Genomic DNA, 16,428 nt, shown 5'->3' with positions numbered 1-16,428 from the left:
TTCAACCCTGTGGTTATGGAGAGTCGCCAATTGAAATTTTGGGTCAATTTTCCGCAAGAGTTGCATATAAAGGGAAGGAATGCAAGGCTAACATTCTGGTCGCAAAGAAGGGTGCCTCCCTATTGGGTTGGGAGGAACAATAAAATTTGAGGGTCAGGGTGCAGGCCAGTGCTCTTGAACCCGTTACCATTGCGGAGATCGATGACGTATGGTCTAAAGAGTTTCCAGAAGTTTTCTCTGAGAATCTGGGCAGGCTCAGGCATTTTGAGCATCATATAAAACTGAAGAGGGATGCTCAACCTATTGTTCATAAAGTGAGGCATGTGCCGTTAAACATGAGAGCGCAACTGCGTAGTGAACTGGATGATTTAGTTTGCAAAGGTGTGATTGAGCCTGTGGCGGCTACGGAGTGGTTGTCACCTATAGTGCTTGTGGCTAAAAACAATGGGAAATTGAGGTTGTGTGTAGACCTACGCAGTCTTAATCATAGTATATTAGTGGAAAGGCATCCTTTGCCCAACATTTCAGAAACGCTATCCACCCTTGGTGAGCCAAAGGTGTTTTCGGTTATTGACCTCTCTGCTGCCTATCACCAAGTTCCTTTGTCCAGAGAGTCACAACAACTTACGGCCTTTATCACACCCGAAGGCACGTTCAAATACAATTGCATGCCCTTTGGGCTAGCCTCAGCTGCCTCTGTGTTGCAAAGGGTGATGGAGGAGGTGTTGAAGGGTCTGGAAAATGTAACAGTATTTCAAGATGATATTTTGATATTTGCTAGTGATGAGCCAGAGCATGACAAGGCACTTAGGGCTGTGTTATGTAAACTAAGAGAAGCAGGGTTGACAGTCCAGAGGAGCAAATGTAGGATAGCTGTTGGGGAAGTGGAATACCTGGGACACAGGATTTCTAAAGAAGGCATTTCTCCCAAGAAGTCACTAGTGGAAAGTATCAGTAATGCTCCCCAGCCTCAGGACAAGGACCAATTACGTTCTTTCATGGGACTAGCGGAATATTACCATAAATGTGTGGGTGGATTTGCATCCATCTCATCTCCATTGAGAGATTTATTAAAGAAAGGGATGAGGTATGAGTGGTCCGAAGAGTGTCAAGAGGCATTTCAGCAGATTAAGGAAGGGATAGCCAAGGCACCGTCTTTAGGGGGATTTATATCAGGTAGGAAGACCCTGCTTTCAGTTGATGCAAGTACACTAGGATCGGGAGCTACCCTGACTCAGTTTGATTCTGGTAAGACTGAACATGTCATTGCATTTGCGTCCAGGCCGCTCAGAGGAGCAGAAAAGAATTATTCTGTTATTGAGAGAGGCGCTTTGGCTGTTTTATGGGCCATCACACACTTTAGATTTTTTCTGTGGGGTTGTGCTTTCCTTGTCCGAACAGATCACAAGACCTTAGTTCAACTGATGAATAGTTCAGAGTGGGCAAAGGGTCTCCTAGGATTTCGAGGTGGATGGTGGAACTCATGAGCTATAACTTCAGAGTGTGCTACATTCCTGGGAAGGAGAACATGGTTGCGGATTGTTTGTCTAGGTTGCCTGTGGGAGATGGTGGAAGTGGTGAGATGCCGGAATATCAAACTGTTAGTATTGCTGAGATTGAATATGATGCCATTGATAAGGAGAGATGGGTAAGTGCTGATGATGAGGACACGAAATTGAAACAAGTCAAGGTGTGGACTAAAGAAGGATGGCCTCACAAGAATGTGATTGGGAAGGAATATGAGAGGTATTTTGGGGTGAGAGATGTGTTAAGCTTGTCCGAGGATGGGTGCAAACTCAGGAAAGGAAGCAGTGGAGTTAGATCTCATTTAGTAAACATAGCGCATCAAGGACATCTAGGTATGGGGGGAACGAAGAGGTACTTGCGGCAGTCCTTTTGGTGGCCGGGGATTGATAGTGATGCGGAAAAGTGTGTCAGAGGCTGTCGAGAGTGTGAGAAAAGTGACAAGACCAGGATCGTCAGAGAAGTGCCAATTACGCCTGTTAAAGTACCTAGTGAGCCGTGGCAAAAAGTTGCGGTTGATCTGATTGGGCCAATACAGAATCTTGGTGATGGATACAAATATTTCGTAGTGTTAGTAGATTACCATTCCAAATGGATTGAATGGAAGCCTATACGTGAGGCTACCACTGCTGAAATGGTGCTATTTTTCGAAGAAGTGTTTTACAGAGAGGGTTTCCCGGCAGAGTTGGTCACTGATAATGTGGTGCAATTTTGTTCTGAGAGAATGCAAAATTCTTTGAAAAAATTCTGCATCAAGCACATTAAAACAGCTTTCTATCACCCCAGGGCTAATGGCCTTGTGGAGAGAGCTAATAGGTTTATAAAGGGTGGTCTACAACTAGCTATGGCTTCAGGATTGAAATGGCCTTGTGTTTTGAAGGAAATGATATGGAACTATTGTACTACGCCACACTCAGTTACAAACATTTCTCCATTCATGTCTCTTAAAGGAAGGCAACCTGGCACGAAGCTTTGTCCAGGTTGGCTGGATTTGGCTAAAAGTGCCAATGTTGACCAAGGAAAAATAATGACACTCATCAAGGAGGCACAGGATGTGTACAAAGGGAGGTTTGATGAGGATATGAAGGCCAAGGTGAACACTTGGAAAGTGGGAGATCTTGTACTCATTAAGAATCTCAGACTTGCGTCCAAGTGTGTGGTGAGCAAATATATTGGTCCTAAAAAGATATCTGCTATAAGGGGCAATGTGGTCATTATGGAGGGAGGTGAATGTTGGTCGATGTCCCGATAAGCGAAATGTCCAGTTGGGGTTGAAAGCAATGAATACCGTGAATGCAATGAAGGTAACAACAATCTTGATGAGTTTTGTGATAAGGGAAGCAATCAGCTGTCGGATGGAGACTCTGATGATAATGGTTTAACAAGAATTGGAACAGAGACAAGGTCAGGAAGAGTCAAGAACAAACCCAGTTGGTTTAAAGACTACTATGTAAAATAAATCTATTCCAAATGTAAGGGGTGAGATGTGTTGTGATGGGCAAAGTGCACAGCACCATTATGTATTCACATATCCTTGTATGTTGATTCACGAGAGTACTGTGTGGTGTGTATTTCGTACAGAGCAACTCTCTTATGAGTCATAAGGTTTTAGGAATGTTTAGTTTTGATGTGCCGGGACCGGTGCGTCAGCTGAGGTCAGTTGGAGCTGCCGCTCGGTTAAGTGCCTGCTGTCACGTTTGTCTTAACCAATAAACTCCCGTTGGAGTCTTGTTCGCCTGGCGTCATTATTTTCACAAGGCTCTCCCGAGGAGAGAGGGGAACTGGGTTATCTTTAAATTGACTGAACTGGTGAATAGTGAACATTGAACTATAGACATTCTTTTGCAGAAGAACTGCGTTTTGGTGTCAACATCCAAAATGGGAGAGACCTCCTTCTGGAGTTAAGGAGGCACCCCTTTTTTCCTTTAGTTAGATTGAGAGTGTAAGGACAGAAATAGGTTTAGACACAGGACGGTGGGCATGTTTGTTTGACGGACATCCTGACCAGGTCCACAGTATTCTTTGGCTGATGCAGGGCAATTACTCATAGCAATTCGGGAAGGTTAGGCCTTTCCCCAACCCCCTTTTCTTTGATTGTGAATCAATCAAAATCTTTAGCCCAAATAAATATGCCACCTGTCTCTTCTATCTCCTTCTGCACGCTTACAGGGCCCATCAAGTCTTAATGACAAGTTGTCCACCTTAAGTCGCTTTTAGAATCAACGGGCAACTGGATATTTTAACTATTGGTTTATGACAAGAACTTGCAACCTCACAAAACTGCTGCACAATTTTGGTACTTAATAATAACAATTGCCCAAATTGATATAGATATCAGGGAGAAGATCCCGCAACTAACATCCCAAATGAAAAAATGACTGGTGAAATATTGTAAATACTCTATAATCCCAGTGATTAAATTCGATCTAGTGAAGGTAATCCAAGTGATCCTCTACGGCTTAGAGGCTAAACCATTAGCATGGGATTTGAATTAGCAAAAGTTGGAAGGTCAAATTTTGAAGAATGTCCTTGGTCTCCCCCAGTCTATAAACATGTAGTTGCAGATACAAACTAGGCTTAAGATCACTGAGATATCATGCAGAATGGAAGTTGGTATATCTTTATCGCCTGATAATAACATCACAGGTGGATACATTATATGCCGACATAAAAGCCCACCTGAAACATTCTAAATCGGCTTTGTCATCAAGTCTAGATTCTATTGTACTTGGGATATTGAAAGAAACAAAGTCATGTGATAACACTACTCCATAATCCCTTGAAAGTCAAAAAGGTAATGAAAGATCGGACTGGATTACAACAATTGAAGGAATGCGCAAAGTGACTTTGGCAATTTCCCATTCAATTTTTGACAAAAAACGTGGCTTCTTGCCAAAATATTTTAGACAATTTCCCGATTGGAGGGCAAGACAGACCTTCCTTAGATTTCGATTAAGTCTAATCCACACAGGAGAAGTGCTAACCAAATGGGGGCGTGGTGTAGAAGCACAAACACTCTGTCTGACATGCAAATATCCCAGGAGACAGACCATTAGACATCTTTTAATGGACTGTAGGGGCACCTGTGATATAAGAGTGAAATACCTCCAAAGGTTTGTAAACAGAGAAGAAGGCTTACTATCAGAAATGTTTTGGGATGGAGTGATTGCAGGCTATGAGACAGCACTCCCGCTAAATGTGATTCAAGAATGTGTGGATTAATAGACAAAAACTATTAATGGGAGAATGAAATTGCATAAAACAAAACTATAAAAGCAGTGCATTTTTAGTATGTTTTATTTAAATTGGTATGTAGCAATGAATTGTATTAGTATTCCTATTCTGTTATTTTTAAAATTGTTATGAATTTGGTATAAAAATGTGTAAAAAAAGCAAAGATAATAATAATCATAACTATATCAAAATTAATGAAGAACCACAAAACGAATCCTCAGGGCTTAAATAAAGGTTCTTATTATCTAACGTCATCGCACTTATTTGGTCAACTTTAAATGGATGAAAGGTTGACTTTATTAGAACAAGGGCCTTCTTGCCTCAGAGGAAGTTCTCATCCCACTGAGCAAGCTAACTGGCTGCATACGCTAATTGGATGGCGAAAAAGTACAGCGTAGTTATAAGATTGTCATTACAGGGGAGTGACATGCTTAGTGTCATCATTGGCTATCTTTATCTGCCACTCGTCACCACAGACGTTGAAGGGGCTAGCCAGTAAAAGGAAACGATTCCAGTTCACTTCACCAAACCCAACATCAACATCTGTCAATAACAAGGATCCCAGGAGGTTCCCTTTGTTTGCTGTGATGTATTTCATCATTATTCACAGGATCACAGCTTTAATTCCATTCACTAGGTCATAGACCAATGGGAAATTGCCACCAAATGATCATTCCCAGTCTGAGGGTAACAATACCACTGTACAACATGTTTCTTCACAGTCACTCACCCGCAGGGGCCACTTCTTCCTCAGTGGTTTTCTCTCCGCCATCTTCCGCTGGAGCATCGGATGGACCGGCACCTGTGTCATTTTCCTCAGGCTGAGTGGCTTCTGATTCTTTCTTTTCAGCATCTGTTGGGTCTGTGAAAATGTTAAACAACAACTGTGAACCCAATGGGACTTCTGCAGAACCGATGATGAAAGAGTCTCATGCGAACACAGAATAGACATAGGAATATACATTTCATGAATTCATCCCCACATTCAACATAACGGGTTCAGATGTGTCAAGAACGAATGCAAGTGCTTAATATTGTGACTAGGAAACTGACTTGAGCTACTCATTGGTGTCAATCAATCTTTGATAACTCTCAAAACACAATTATAGACAGAACCAGGGATATGAATCCATAGTTATTTTAGAAATACTATACCTGTTGATAGTGGTTAGTTCTCGTAAATCTCCTTTGTTAATTAAAGTGAACATCTGAAGTACTGACCATGAATAGAGAGGTGGAACAGCTGAAGGGAGAAAGATTGGGAAGGCAGTAGTGGAAGAAAGGAGGCGAGAGCTATGTCAAATGTAAGTGCTAAGAGCATCACTGAACTTGGAGCTGGTCAATAACGCTAGATATTGTCCCTTAATGTCATAATGTGATCTGGTGTGTGACCCTGCCTCACAAATCTGGTGAAGGCCAATGATTGAACAACAATATCAAAAAAGGGGGGGGCTCACCCGTGTAGGTATTGATAAGGGGTAGGAGTTAAAACGGTACGACGTCCTTTCATCGCAGGTTTATTTACTGTGATTTTTTTGCCGAAAAAACTCATCGCATTTTTTGGGGGGGGGGGTTAAAAAAATTATTTAAATTGGGTGTGGGTGGATTAAAAAATTAAAGGGGATGGGGGTTTGAGGGGGTAAAATAAATCCACGGTAAAAAAACCCACGAAAAAACATCCTGCGATTAAATGACATGGAACCTTTAAAACATAGCCATGCGAAGTCGAGAGACCACCTTTGCTCACAGGCAATAACTACATTGGCATGTCCATCCTCTTTGTAAAATATTTCTATGTGAACCACATCTTTTCAATTTCGGTTTTAATCACAATCTTGCACAAAGTCAGGTGACTACTGTCTTTTACTGGCTTCAAAAACATAGTAAATATATATTTTGATTAAGGTGAGTTAACGCTGTGAATTGTTTTCCTAGCATGCTTGTTGGTGTCAGAGCCATCTGAAAGGAGGTAGGATAGTCATTAATTTGTTAAGATTGCCCCAAGAAGGTTGGAAGATGTGATTTCTGCAGAGTCTATGTCAGAGCATTCTTCTGCCATCCTAACAATGAAAAATGTATCTTAGAGCAGGGTATTTTTGCCAATTGACTTCAATTCTATGTCAAGACCAGAGGCTAGCATTATGCTTCAACTTCTTTTATTATTCACTCTTCAGCAGTTTTAAATCATTCACTTTGGAAAAAAATGTTTTTATTTTTTTATTAGAGAATTACAAGTTCCACTTAGTCCCTTCAACCCTGTAGTCCTTACTCTGACCTTCTTCCGGAACTAGTATCCCCATTCATATATCTAGGTCCATTCTCTTATTTTCTGCTCGTCAGCGTAGATATGTTTACTCTAGCATTCTGGGCATATGATATGTTAACTAGATATCTTTAATGCTTATGAGAGTGGATAATGCATTTATTTTAAATGTGCGTAATTTGCTACATGCCATAGGCCTCAGAATGCACACAAAACACAAACTAAACAGAAAACAAAACAAAATGATGGTTACAAAAAATTATTAGAACAAAGCAATTAGTCTGTGTTCAGGTTAAACAAAGAAGTCTTGGTGAGTTTCTTAAACTCTACCAGGGAGTTTGAAATCCGGCGGGAGCTTGTTCCAGGCGGAGGGGGCTTGAACATCAAATATGGTTCCTGCAAAGCTTGTAAGCTTGAACCTCAGTTGAACCAGTTTGAGAGGGTCATATGATCGTATGATACTACAGGGCATCACATTTACAACACTTGAAGGTAAGAGATAGTAGTTGGTGTGTGACACAATGTTTTATCGGAAGCCAGTGAAGTTCCCTCCTGGCTTCTGTGACATGGTCTCTCCTAGACAGGCCATGAACGGCACGAACAGCACCAATCTGTGTAACTTGAAGTGCCTGAATATTAGCTTTTGAGGTATGTAATAGAAGACTGTTACAATAGTCTAGGCGTGACTTCAACAAAGCAGTGGCTAATCAGGATTTTTTTCGTGTGAAATATAGGGCCGAATACAGTTCAACAATTTAGTGACATAACCACATGAAGTTCGAACCTGGGCGACCTGAGGCTTCATGGAAAATTCAGAGTTACAAAATGACACCCACAGTCTTAACCTTCTTGCCAACTTTAATTTTATTCCCTGCGATAAAAAAACGGTCATAATCTGGCCTACGTTTTTTGATTTTCTGACCTGACGCAGTAATCAGAAGTTCCGTTTTCTCGTCATTGAAAGCCAGGAAATTTGTAATCATCCATTCATGAATGGACTCAAATTGAATTGATCGCACCCGCATTCTGCCTATAACATCCAGATAGTTCCAACATGACCTGGCTGTCATCTACATATTAGGCACAATTAGGCTGTGCAAGATCCCTGAGAAACCCCACAGGTAACCAATGGGGGAATTGAACTCTCATTATCCAAAGCTACTCTGGCATTCCTAGGTCGGAGGAAAGACCAAAAAACACAGGGAAGCTAAACTGGAACAATATGCCTGCTCGCCTAACCTAGCCACCAGCAAGGAATGGTCAATTAAGTCAAAGGCGGCGGAAAGGTCGAGCAGCATAAGGAGCGCAGGCTGGCCTTTATCTATGATGCTGGCAAGATTGGATTTCAAGTTCAGCATCGCAGTCTCCGTACCATGTCTCGATCTGAAACCCGCCTGTTGGGGATTGAGTATATAGTTGCTCTCTATAAATTCCTGAAGCTGTACATAAGCGACATGGTCCAGAATCTTAAGTAAAAAAGGGACATTTGTTATGAGATGATAATGTTTTGCTATGGTAGGATCCAGGCTACTCTTCTTCTGGAGAGGAGTGATCCAGGCCTCCTTGAGAACCAAAGGTGTGTCTTCTTCAGTAAAGGAAAGATTAACAAGTCTGGTCACCCATGGAGCAAGAGTATCCATAGAGGCCTTAAAAATGCTAGAAGGACAGTGGTACATTTTCTGTGAGCTTAGGACGTTCATTTTGTTGAGTGTGAGAAACCTACGGGTATTCTCCCAGTAAAACCTCGAGAATCTCTTATTCAGGTGGGTAGGACATAGCCATGGCTGTTGGATCCAGTGCCTGGGGGTGGACCAGTGAGGGAGGATCACCTGGGTAATGGAACCCCGGTTGTGCTCGGGAGAATACCCCAGGTGAGACATGGTATGTTAGGGGGGGGAAGATGACGAGGATGGAGAGATCCCCGAGACCTTTGTGGGCTGTGCCACAGTTGGCCTCCTTTCTCCTATAAAATCTCCTGTATTAAAATCTACCAAACAAACACCATCTGGAAAATCCCCTAAGAACACAAACCCTACTAGTGTTGAAAACCACATCTCCCAGAAACCCTGCTTTCTAGCTTTCTACCCGAAAACTCTCAACCATTCTTTTTCACGTCCTTCTGATTATTCTTTTCCCAACACCCAGTCTACCCTGACAAAACACTAGCGGCCCCAGTATCCCGTGTGTTCATTTCACAATCCCAGCTATTCCTGTATGCCTCACGAACCCCAATGATCCTGTCCCTCGGATTATCATTTTGTAAACTCCCTGTCAAATGTAACCAACAGCTCCCATCCTCACAAACCCTACCCTTTTGAGATCCCCACAAACCCCAATACAAGGCTTTTTTCCTCCATGTAACACCTCTTTCCCTTCTGACCTTGTAGATTACCTGAAAACTCTATCACCTTCTTTTTCCGACACAAATAATTTTTCCCGACATAACACCAGGACCATTTACCTGACATGTCCCAATATAAGAGTCAGGCAAAGTCAGGCAATTAACCTAGACCACACACACCGGAAGGTCCTTCCTTTTCCCCACAGGGATAAAAGGTGGAGCAAGAGAGCACAGTATGAGAAAGGTGAGTACAGCAGACAGCACGACGAGATGGCTACCATGTGGCAGTTCAAACAAAGGAGAAAGGTGGCAGGAAGCAAGAGGGTGGCGAGGAGAGAAGTGACCTTGCCCTTTTCGTCCCAGACCCGGAGAGCCTTCATGGAAGAGAGGTTAAGACCGCAAACAATAGCACAAGTGTCCTGCAGCAGATGTCAACGGTACATGGGGCAAACCTCTGCCAATAAGCATGGGCGAGAAAAGCTCCCGCACCCATGGCACCGGCCTTGACTCCACAAAGGCAACAGCATAGCGGTTCGACACAGCCGGTGAGTCTAGGGGAAAACCGGAAAAAAACAGGCTGTGATGAGGGAGAATCGCAAAGTGGCAAGTTTTGAACCAAAGTTTATGAACTTTGAATGAACTGTTAAAAGTGTGAACAGGAGACCAGCTACAGAGGGAAAGCGGCACCACGTGGGTGCTAACTCGAGAGACTGGTCGAGCCCCATATGAGAGAAACTACAAGTACCAAATGGCCGTAGGAGGGCTGGCAAAATAGGTCAAAGTGGTCATACAAGCACTGTGAAAGAAAGGGAAGTGGATCCCAATGTAAAGTAAAGAGGGGTCCAAGCCCGACCAAGGGAGATCCATGGGTGAAGCCATCACCCAAGAAGATAAAAAGGCAAGAGGGGTCCGAGCCAGACTGAGGGAGATCCAGGGGTGAAGCCATCACCCGAGAAGATAAAACGAGAAGAGGGGTGCGAGCACACCCAAAGGAGATTCAGGGGTGAAGTTGTCACCCAAAGTTGTTTGATAAAGGAACTATGGTACATTGTGATAAGCAATTGAGAAGGGTCAGCGCCCATAAGAGGGTTAAAAGCTGATCTATCATCTTGTGCTAGAAAAGCCTGAGAGTGTGTCCTGAGAGCTGCCATTAGAACCGTCGTCTCGTGCTAGAGAAGCCTGGGACTGTACTGTGCTCCAAGCGCCCATCTTATTCTGTGTCCAAAACGTGGGGAAGGGAGACCTAAGCTACCGCATCCTGACATATTATTTGAGAACACTTCTTCCTTTTCTTAAAAACTATCCCACACCCCTTTTTGTATTAGTTGTGAGGTTTTGGCAATAAGCTTCTTAGTATAGGCCCTTTTTATTTTGACACGCTGCCACTAGGACTGCATTCATTTTTATTTAATGGTCAGCGCTTGCTCCCATTTTAGATTTAGGTTTAGAATAGGCGATTTTCCAACCCGCACACAGCATTCATTGTTCAATAAACACCCATCAACTGTGATCACTTGTGTCTTTCTTACTTGAAGATTTACCCTCAAACTCTAAGAATTAGAAAAAGCTCCCGTCTGTACTATTTAGCAGAAGAAATCCGATGGCTAAAGCTATGTGATTTTAAATCAAGAATGGCCCGTTTCAGGTTTTTTGCAGGTTGTTTATAGTCTGAGAGCAAGAGGGGTGCTTGCTTCAATCCCTCTCAGCTTTCTGTTTTATAAGCCGAAGGGTGACGATTGTGTTGTCAAACCAGGAGATCTTGCAAGATTCAACTTTTACTAATTTACGTTATTTCTGGTGCAAAATCCTCCACAATATCATTAATAACTGAGGTAAGATGTAAAGCGAGACTATTGGGGTCATTTTAAAGAGCCCACCGGAATAGGCCTGGCTAAATGTTCAGCTGACAACTTCTGTGGCGTGACATTCTTCAGGTTTCTTGCCATTTTGAATTGTTTCGGACTGAAGCTGGGTTGCATGGGAAGGGGGCAGTTCACAAAAAAATGATCTGACCACGGACATTGGCTAATACCAATGTCATTTGCAGATCTGTGGTGTATCAGGACCCAGTCAAGAATATGTCCATCTCTATGAGTAGGGGCCGGTATTTGATGAGTAAAACCAATAGCCTTCAGTGCTAAAAGAAGAGAGACTGCTTGTTTGTCTTGGGGATTATTGGCCCAGTAGTTAAAATCACCAAGAACAATAACAGGAGTATTGGCCTTAGTAATGCATCAAGTATGTTCATAAGTTGTTCCTCAAAAAAGGAGTGTCTATCGGCGAGCGATAGATTACCAAAAGAGTAAGAGAGCAATTTTCATTTAGCTTTATCTTGGCTACCAAACTTTCACAGCCATCTGAAGGTGGATGGGGGTTGACATGAAAATCAAAGCATTTGTTAATAATAGAGAGGGAGTCTGGACGTTTCCGGACTTCGTTTGTATAGATTGGGAAATTGCTTACGCCAGAATTTTTGGCATGACTAATGGCCAACTAATGGCCAACTCATGCCTTAAGATATTGCTATGTAAATGGGGATACTTAGATTGGTACAAGAAAGAATGAGATCGCTCATGAGCTCTGAGCTCGTGTGCTTACTGTGTTTTAGCTAGTTTTCCCTTAGATACCTTATGCACAGCCGCGCGAGTTTAGAGAGACGCGTGTAGGCACCATACTTGTTTCAGAGTTCCTCCGGGGGCCTGCACACCTCCCTGTTCGCATCAGACTCTTCGCCCGGGCTGGGCGGGGGTTTCCAGCACTGAGAGTGAACCGGGGGTTAAGCGCATGCGCAGACTCCGGATACCCACATCAGGACATGCCGCCCGCAAGAATCGAGCTCAGAGTAGCGCGAGCACCAGCCCTCATCCAGTAGCCCCTTGCGGGTGATGCCAAGAGCGGTTTGCAGCATAGCAAAGTCTGCTGATCACCGAGGCGGCAACAAGCCTCCAAACACTGGCAAGCACACAAGTGCGCTATTGAGGACAACGCCCAGGAGCGCAGGACGCCCATCAGAGTCAGTAAAGAGTCCTGAAAACCATATCTCAACGACAAAGAGATCTTATAAAAGAAAGTGGACAGTAATTAGGGATGCAAACAAAAAACAAAAAAGATCAAATAATAAATAAGAGAGAAATTTTAAGGAAGAATTCTATCTCAATCAAAGGCCTTTAGTAAGAAAACAGGACTGGATCCCAAGGAACCAACCAATTTTATGCCCATTACAAATACCCCATTTCTGTTTGAAATTATTGATACAATGGCCACAATCTAGCTGCATCATATGGGAGGTCTCTGGACTCCTCCTACATGAGCAACAGTCTGGGTTTCGTGGTAATTATGCAACAAAGTGCTCTCTTGGATCTACGTACCCAGATGATGTCAGTTTTAGAAACGGGCAGTACAGGGCAGCTGATCCTTCTTGACCTATCAGCAGCCTTTCATCTGCTCGATCACAAATGGTTATTGAATACGTTATCAGTTACGGGTCACTGATCTGAGAAAGTGATCAAGTGGATAGACTCCTTCCTTAGTGGTCGGAAATCCAGAGTTTGCTGGGGAGAAGCCTCATCGGACTCAATTCAGATCTTTCACAGGGTTCCCCAAGGCACTTGCCTGTCCCAGTCACTGTTCAACATTTATATTAAATCTTTATGTGTTGAAATGGAAAAACTCGGCTTACCGTTTACCAACTATGCCGATGATTTCCAGTTGATTGTGGAGATCAGTGATAACCATGAAACAGATACTGAAAAGCTAAACCAAGCATATAGGACTTTCAAAGATTGGATAACCACAAACTGTCTGTTTTCAAACTCTTCTAAAACTGAGTTGATGGTCTCTGCACGCATGGGAAATGTTGCATCATGCCTACAAAAGTTTTGATATTGAAGAATGCTGTATCCCAGTCATGGATAAGGAAAAAATGCTTGGTACATACATGGAAGCGTCCCAAAAGAACTGTGAGAAGCTAGTTTGGGCGATTATTTTACCAAGACTCGATTATTGCAACTCCCTCTTGGGTGGGGCAAGCAAAGAGTGGTTGGGAAGGCTGCAGAGGATTCAGAATGACGCTGTTCGCTTGGTCTGCAATATCTCAAAGAGAGAGCCAGTATCTAGGGCTCGGAAAGAGCTCCACTGGCTCTCCATTGCAGCAAGAATGCAATTTAAGATTCTTACTTTGGGCCATAAGTGTATGTTTCGAAATGCCCTTACTTATCTGAAGGAAAGATTGGAAATGTATAAACTTGGCTGCAACTTGCAGTCCTGTGATGCGCACTGTCTCATCATCCCACGGTTTAAGAGGGTCAGAAGGAACGGTTGTTCTTTTCCTGTGCTGATCGCGTAGGCATGGAACCGGCTACCTAGTAAATTGTGAAAGGAAAGGGTCCAACTTGCCTTCAGAAAAGGTTTAAAAACCATTCAATTTACTTATGACTAGTCAGATCTCCCTTCCTCTGTCTCGTTCATTGACTGTGTCTTTTTGTGTGTCTGCGTAAGCGCTCTGATGCCTATGGGCTTTGCCGCTCAATAAATAAACATAACATAACAAGACAGGAAAGGTTTGAGAAGAGCTCCCACAGTGTCGCGGGCGTGTCACGCAGCCTGCAGGTCCAGGCGTTTGCACAAACACAAGATTACACCTCAGACACTGGGATTAGCCATACAGATGGCTTTCAATCATGGAAGATTACGAATGGCATGAGGGGAGCCAAGAGGGCACAAATACTGAGGCAGAGAGCAAACTGGCACTCAGTTTCAAAAGGTGCGGGGAGCCTCGTTGGTGTAGGCCGTGGCCCAAGGAGTAGATCCCTTGCAGGAGGGATTGGACACTTCAGAGACATTTATAGGGAAGGGTAATAGTGGTTATCAGAGTGACAGAAATAAAGACATACCTGCCATGGTCACCACAGTAGACAGTGACAAACAGGGGAGTAACTGTTACGCTCACTTGGTGTCTGCGGAGGCGTTGGGGCATGGTTGCAGCCCTCCCGGGGGTGAGGTCGCTCAGGTCCGACTTCGCCCTCTGCGCTTATGTGGTGACTGGTGGTAATAGGTGATGCTGCTCGGGACTACTCCTGCGTGGAGGATAGGGGGCGTGGGTATGCCAGCTTGTGCACCTGATCCCTTTCCAGACCCCTTCTCCCAAACCGTGGTACCCGTGGGATGCGCTGTCCCTGGAAAGCTCACCTGTTGATTAGTTTTGGCAAGCACTCCATCCTGCTGCTTCTGGCAGGGGCGCTTGTATGATCTGGACCGAGTTCCTTCACTGGTCCCTTGCACGTGGTAGTCCAGTACTGCTGCGACTAAGCCACTATACTTCAGGTAAGTGTTCCTGTTTGCTTTTGTCTTTCCTCGTCTGTTTTTGTTGCATTGTAAAGTTTGTTGTATTGCTATCCGTTCCACCTTTGATGTTTGCTGTTTTGCTTTCTTCCCTTGCAGGTGATGTTGCCGGCCCGGCAGAAGCTGCGAAGCTCGAGGCGACAGTGGAGGGAATGAGGAACGAAGTAGCAACGGTACATTAGCTGGTAAGTTGTTAACTAGGGGGCGCGCGGGGTTCAAATGAGGCGCCGCCCTAGGACGGATGTTCTAACCTTGTCTTTCTTCTTCTTCAAAGGGTCCAAGTTCGTGGATGCGGAGTGCGGTGCTGCGGCGTCGGGATCAAGATCACTGGATGTCAGGGGATGAGTCTGCAGATGAAGCGATGAAGCACTGGTTTCCTGGAGGTGAGTATGCAGGAGAACGCCTGGTTTCAAAGGTAAGTAAACTGGTCCAAGCGGTGGTGAGCATCACGTTGCACAAAAGTGCACATTAATGCGAAGCGCCGGCCTTAAGGATGGAGCAGCTTATACAGCTGAGCTTCTGAAGCCACGCCCACCTGGTTCAGCCTGCCTGCCGCACCCTGCCACACCCGATGAGTCTGCACATGAAGACCAGGCCTAGGGAGCCACACCCGATGAGTCAGCACATGAGGATGTTCTCTGGAATAAAGGCTTTCAGCTCCTGGAAAGTTCTGGTAAAAATAAAAGCACTCCTGCACTGAAATAAAGTATTTCTGCTCACAGCTCTATATAAGCCTGGCGCCAAAGGTGCCAGGACTGAGTCCAGCCAGGGCTCCTGTGTTTATAGGTCCCAAACGGACATAAGTGAGTCAAGTGACCCATTTCCCCCATCACTAGATGGTGTGGTTTTTGTGTTCTGGGGCCTGTGGCCATGACAGCAACAAGACCTGGAAGAGGAAACACTCTTCTACTCACCCGAGTCAAGATGTCCGGGGCAAAGAGTGTACCCCAGAGGCTGCTGACGCTTCTGGGAAGCTGAAGGAAGCTTTTCTTAGAAAGTCAGCCGTGCCAAGCCTCCTACCACAGGGGATGATAGTATGGGAGATACCAACGACACCCAAGACTCTGACCACTCGTCAACCGATGAAGAGTCTAACAAGATAGTGGAGGACAAAAAGACTCACTATATAAAGTGAACAAGTAAGGAGCAACATGTAGAGCAGCAAGAGACAGCAGTGCCGGACATGTTTGACCCGGATAGCATCAGGTATCCGCGGTCCACCGACTGGCAGCCATCCCCAAGGGTGGCCCTATATTTGGCTCAGAGACTGAGAAAGCGGCTAGAGAAGGAGACTAGGCTCCATATGCGGTCAGAGTGTCCAAGACCAGAATTAGCAGGGAAGGTGGCCGAAACAACTGAACTGGACCCACTAGAGCATCCAAAGATTTTTGCTGGGGAATGGACAGGTCATGGAAGAGCTGTCAGAAGAAGCTCATAGACCTAGTAGGAGCAATTGCTAAGGTTATGGACCTCGCAGAGAGAGTCAGGGACACCGGCAAGCCAGTGGACCCAGACGTGCTAGCCAGCTGGGCACAGAGGGCAGTATGCCTCCAAGGAACCATCAACTGCACACTGTCCTTTGAAAGAAGGAGAGGACTACTCCTCAAAATGAACAGGGGACCTAGTGTCCTATGAGGCAGGAGAAGCAGCATGAGGGCTGCTGTTTGGGGAAGCTTTTGCCAAAGAGATGGGAACATTTGTGAGCACATATTCAGCCCTCGACAAA

The 16,428-nt window shown here is 44.5% G+C and overlaps 1 protein-coding gene across 2 annotated transcripts in view; it reads right to left on the bottom strand.

Moving 5' to 3' along the window:
• Positions 1 to 16,428, bottom strand: part of CFAP44 (cilia and flagella associated protein 44) — a 1,393,686-nt gene that overhangs the window by 1,302,090 nt on the left and 75,168 nt on the right. For both annotated transcript variants that reach the window (XM_069635797.1, XM_069635796.1), the window contains one exon: positions 5,489 to 5,620. In XM_069635797.1, the coding sequence (XP_069491898.1) occupies positions 5,489 to 5,620 (132 nt within the window). The remainder of the gene's footprint in view (positions 1 to 5,488; positions 5,621 to 16,428) is intronic.

The sequence above is a fragment of the Ambystoma mexicanum genome, chromosome 7p (genome assembly GCF_040938575.1).
Source record: "Ambystoma mexicanum isolate Mex_15411 chromosome 7p, UKY_AmexF1_1, whole genome shotgun sequence".
In the NCBI taxonomy this organism is placed as follows: domain Eukaryota; kingdom Metazoa; phylum Chordata; class Amphibia; order Caudata; family Ambystomatidae; genus Ambystoma; species Ambystoma mexicanum.
Note: the sequence above shows the minus strand (reverse complement) of the source record. Positions and strands in the feature narration are given on the sequence as shown.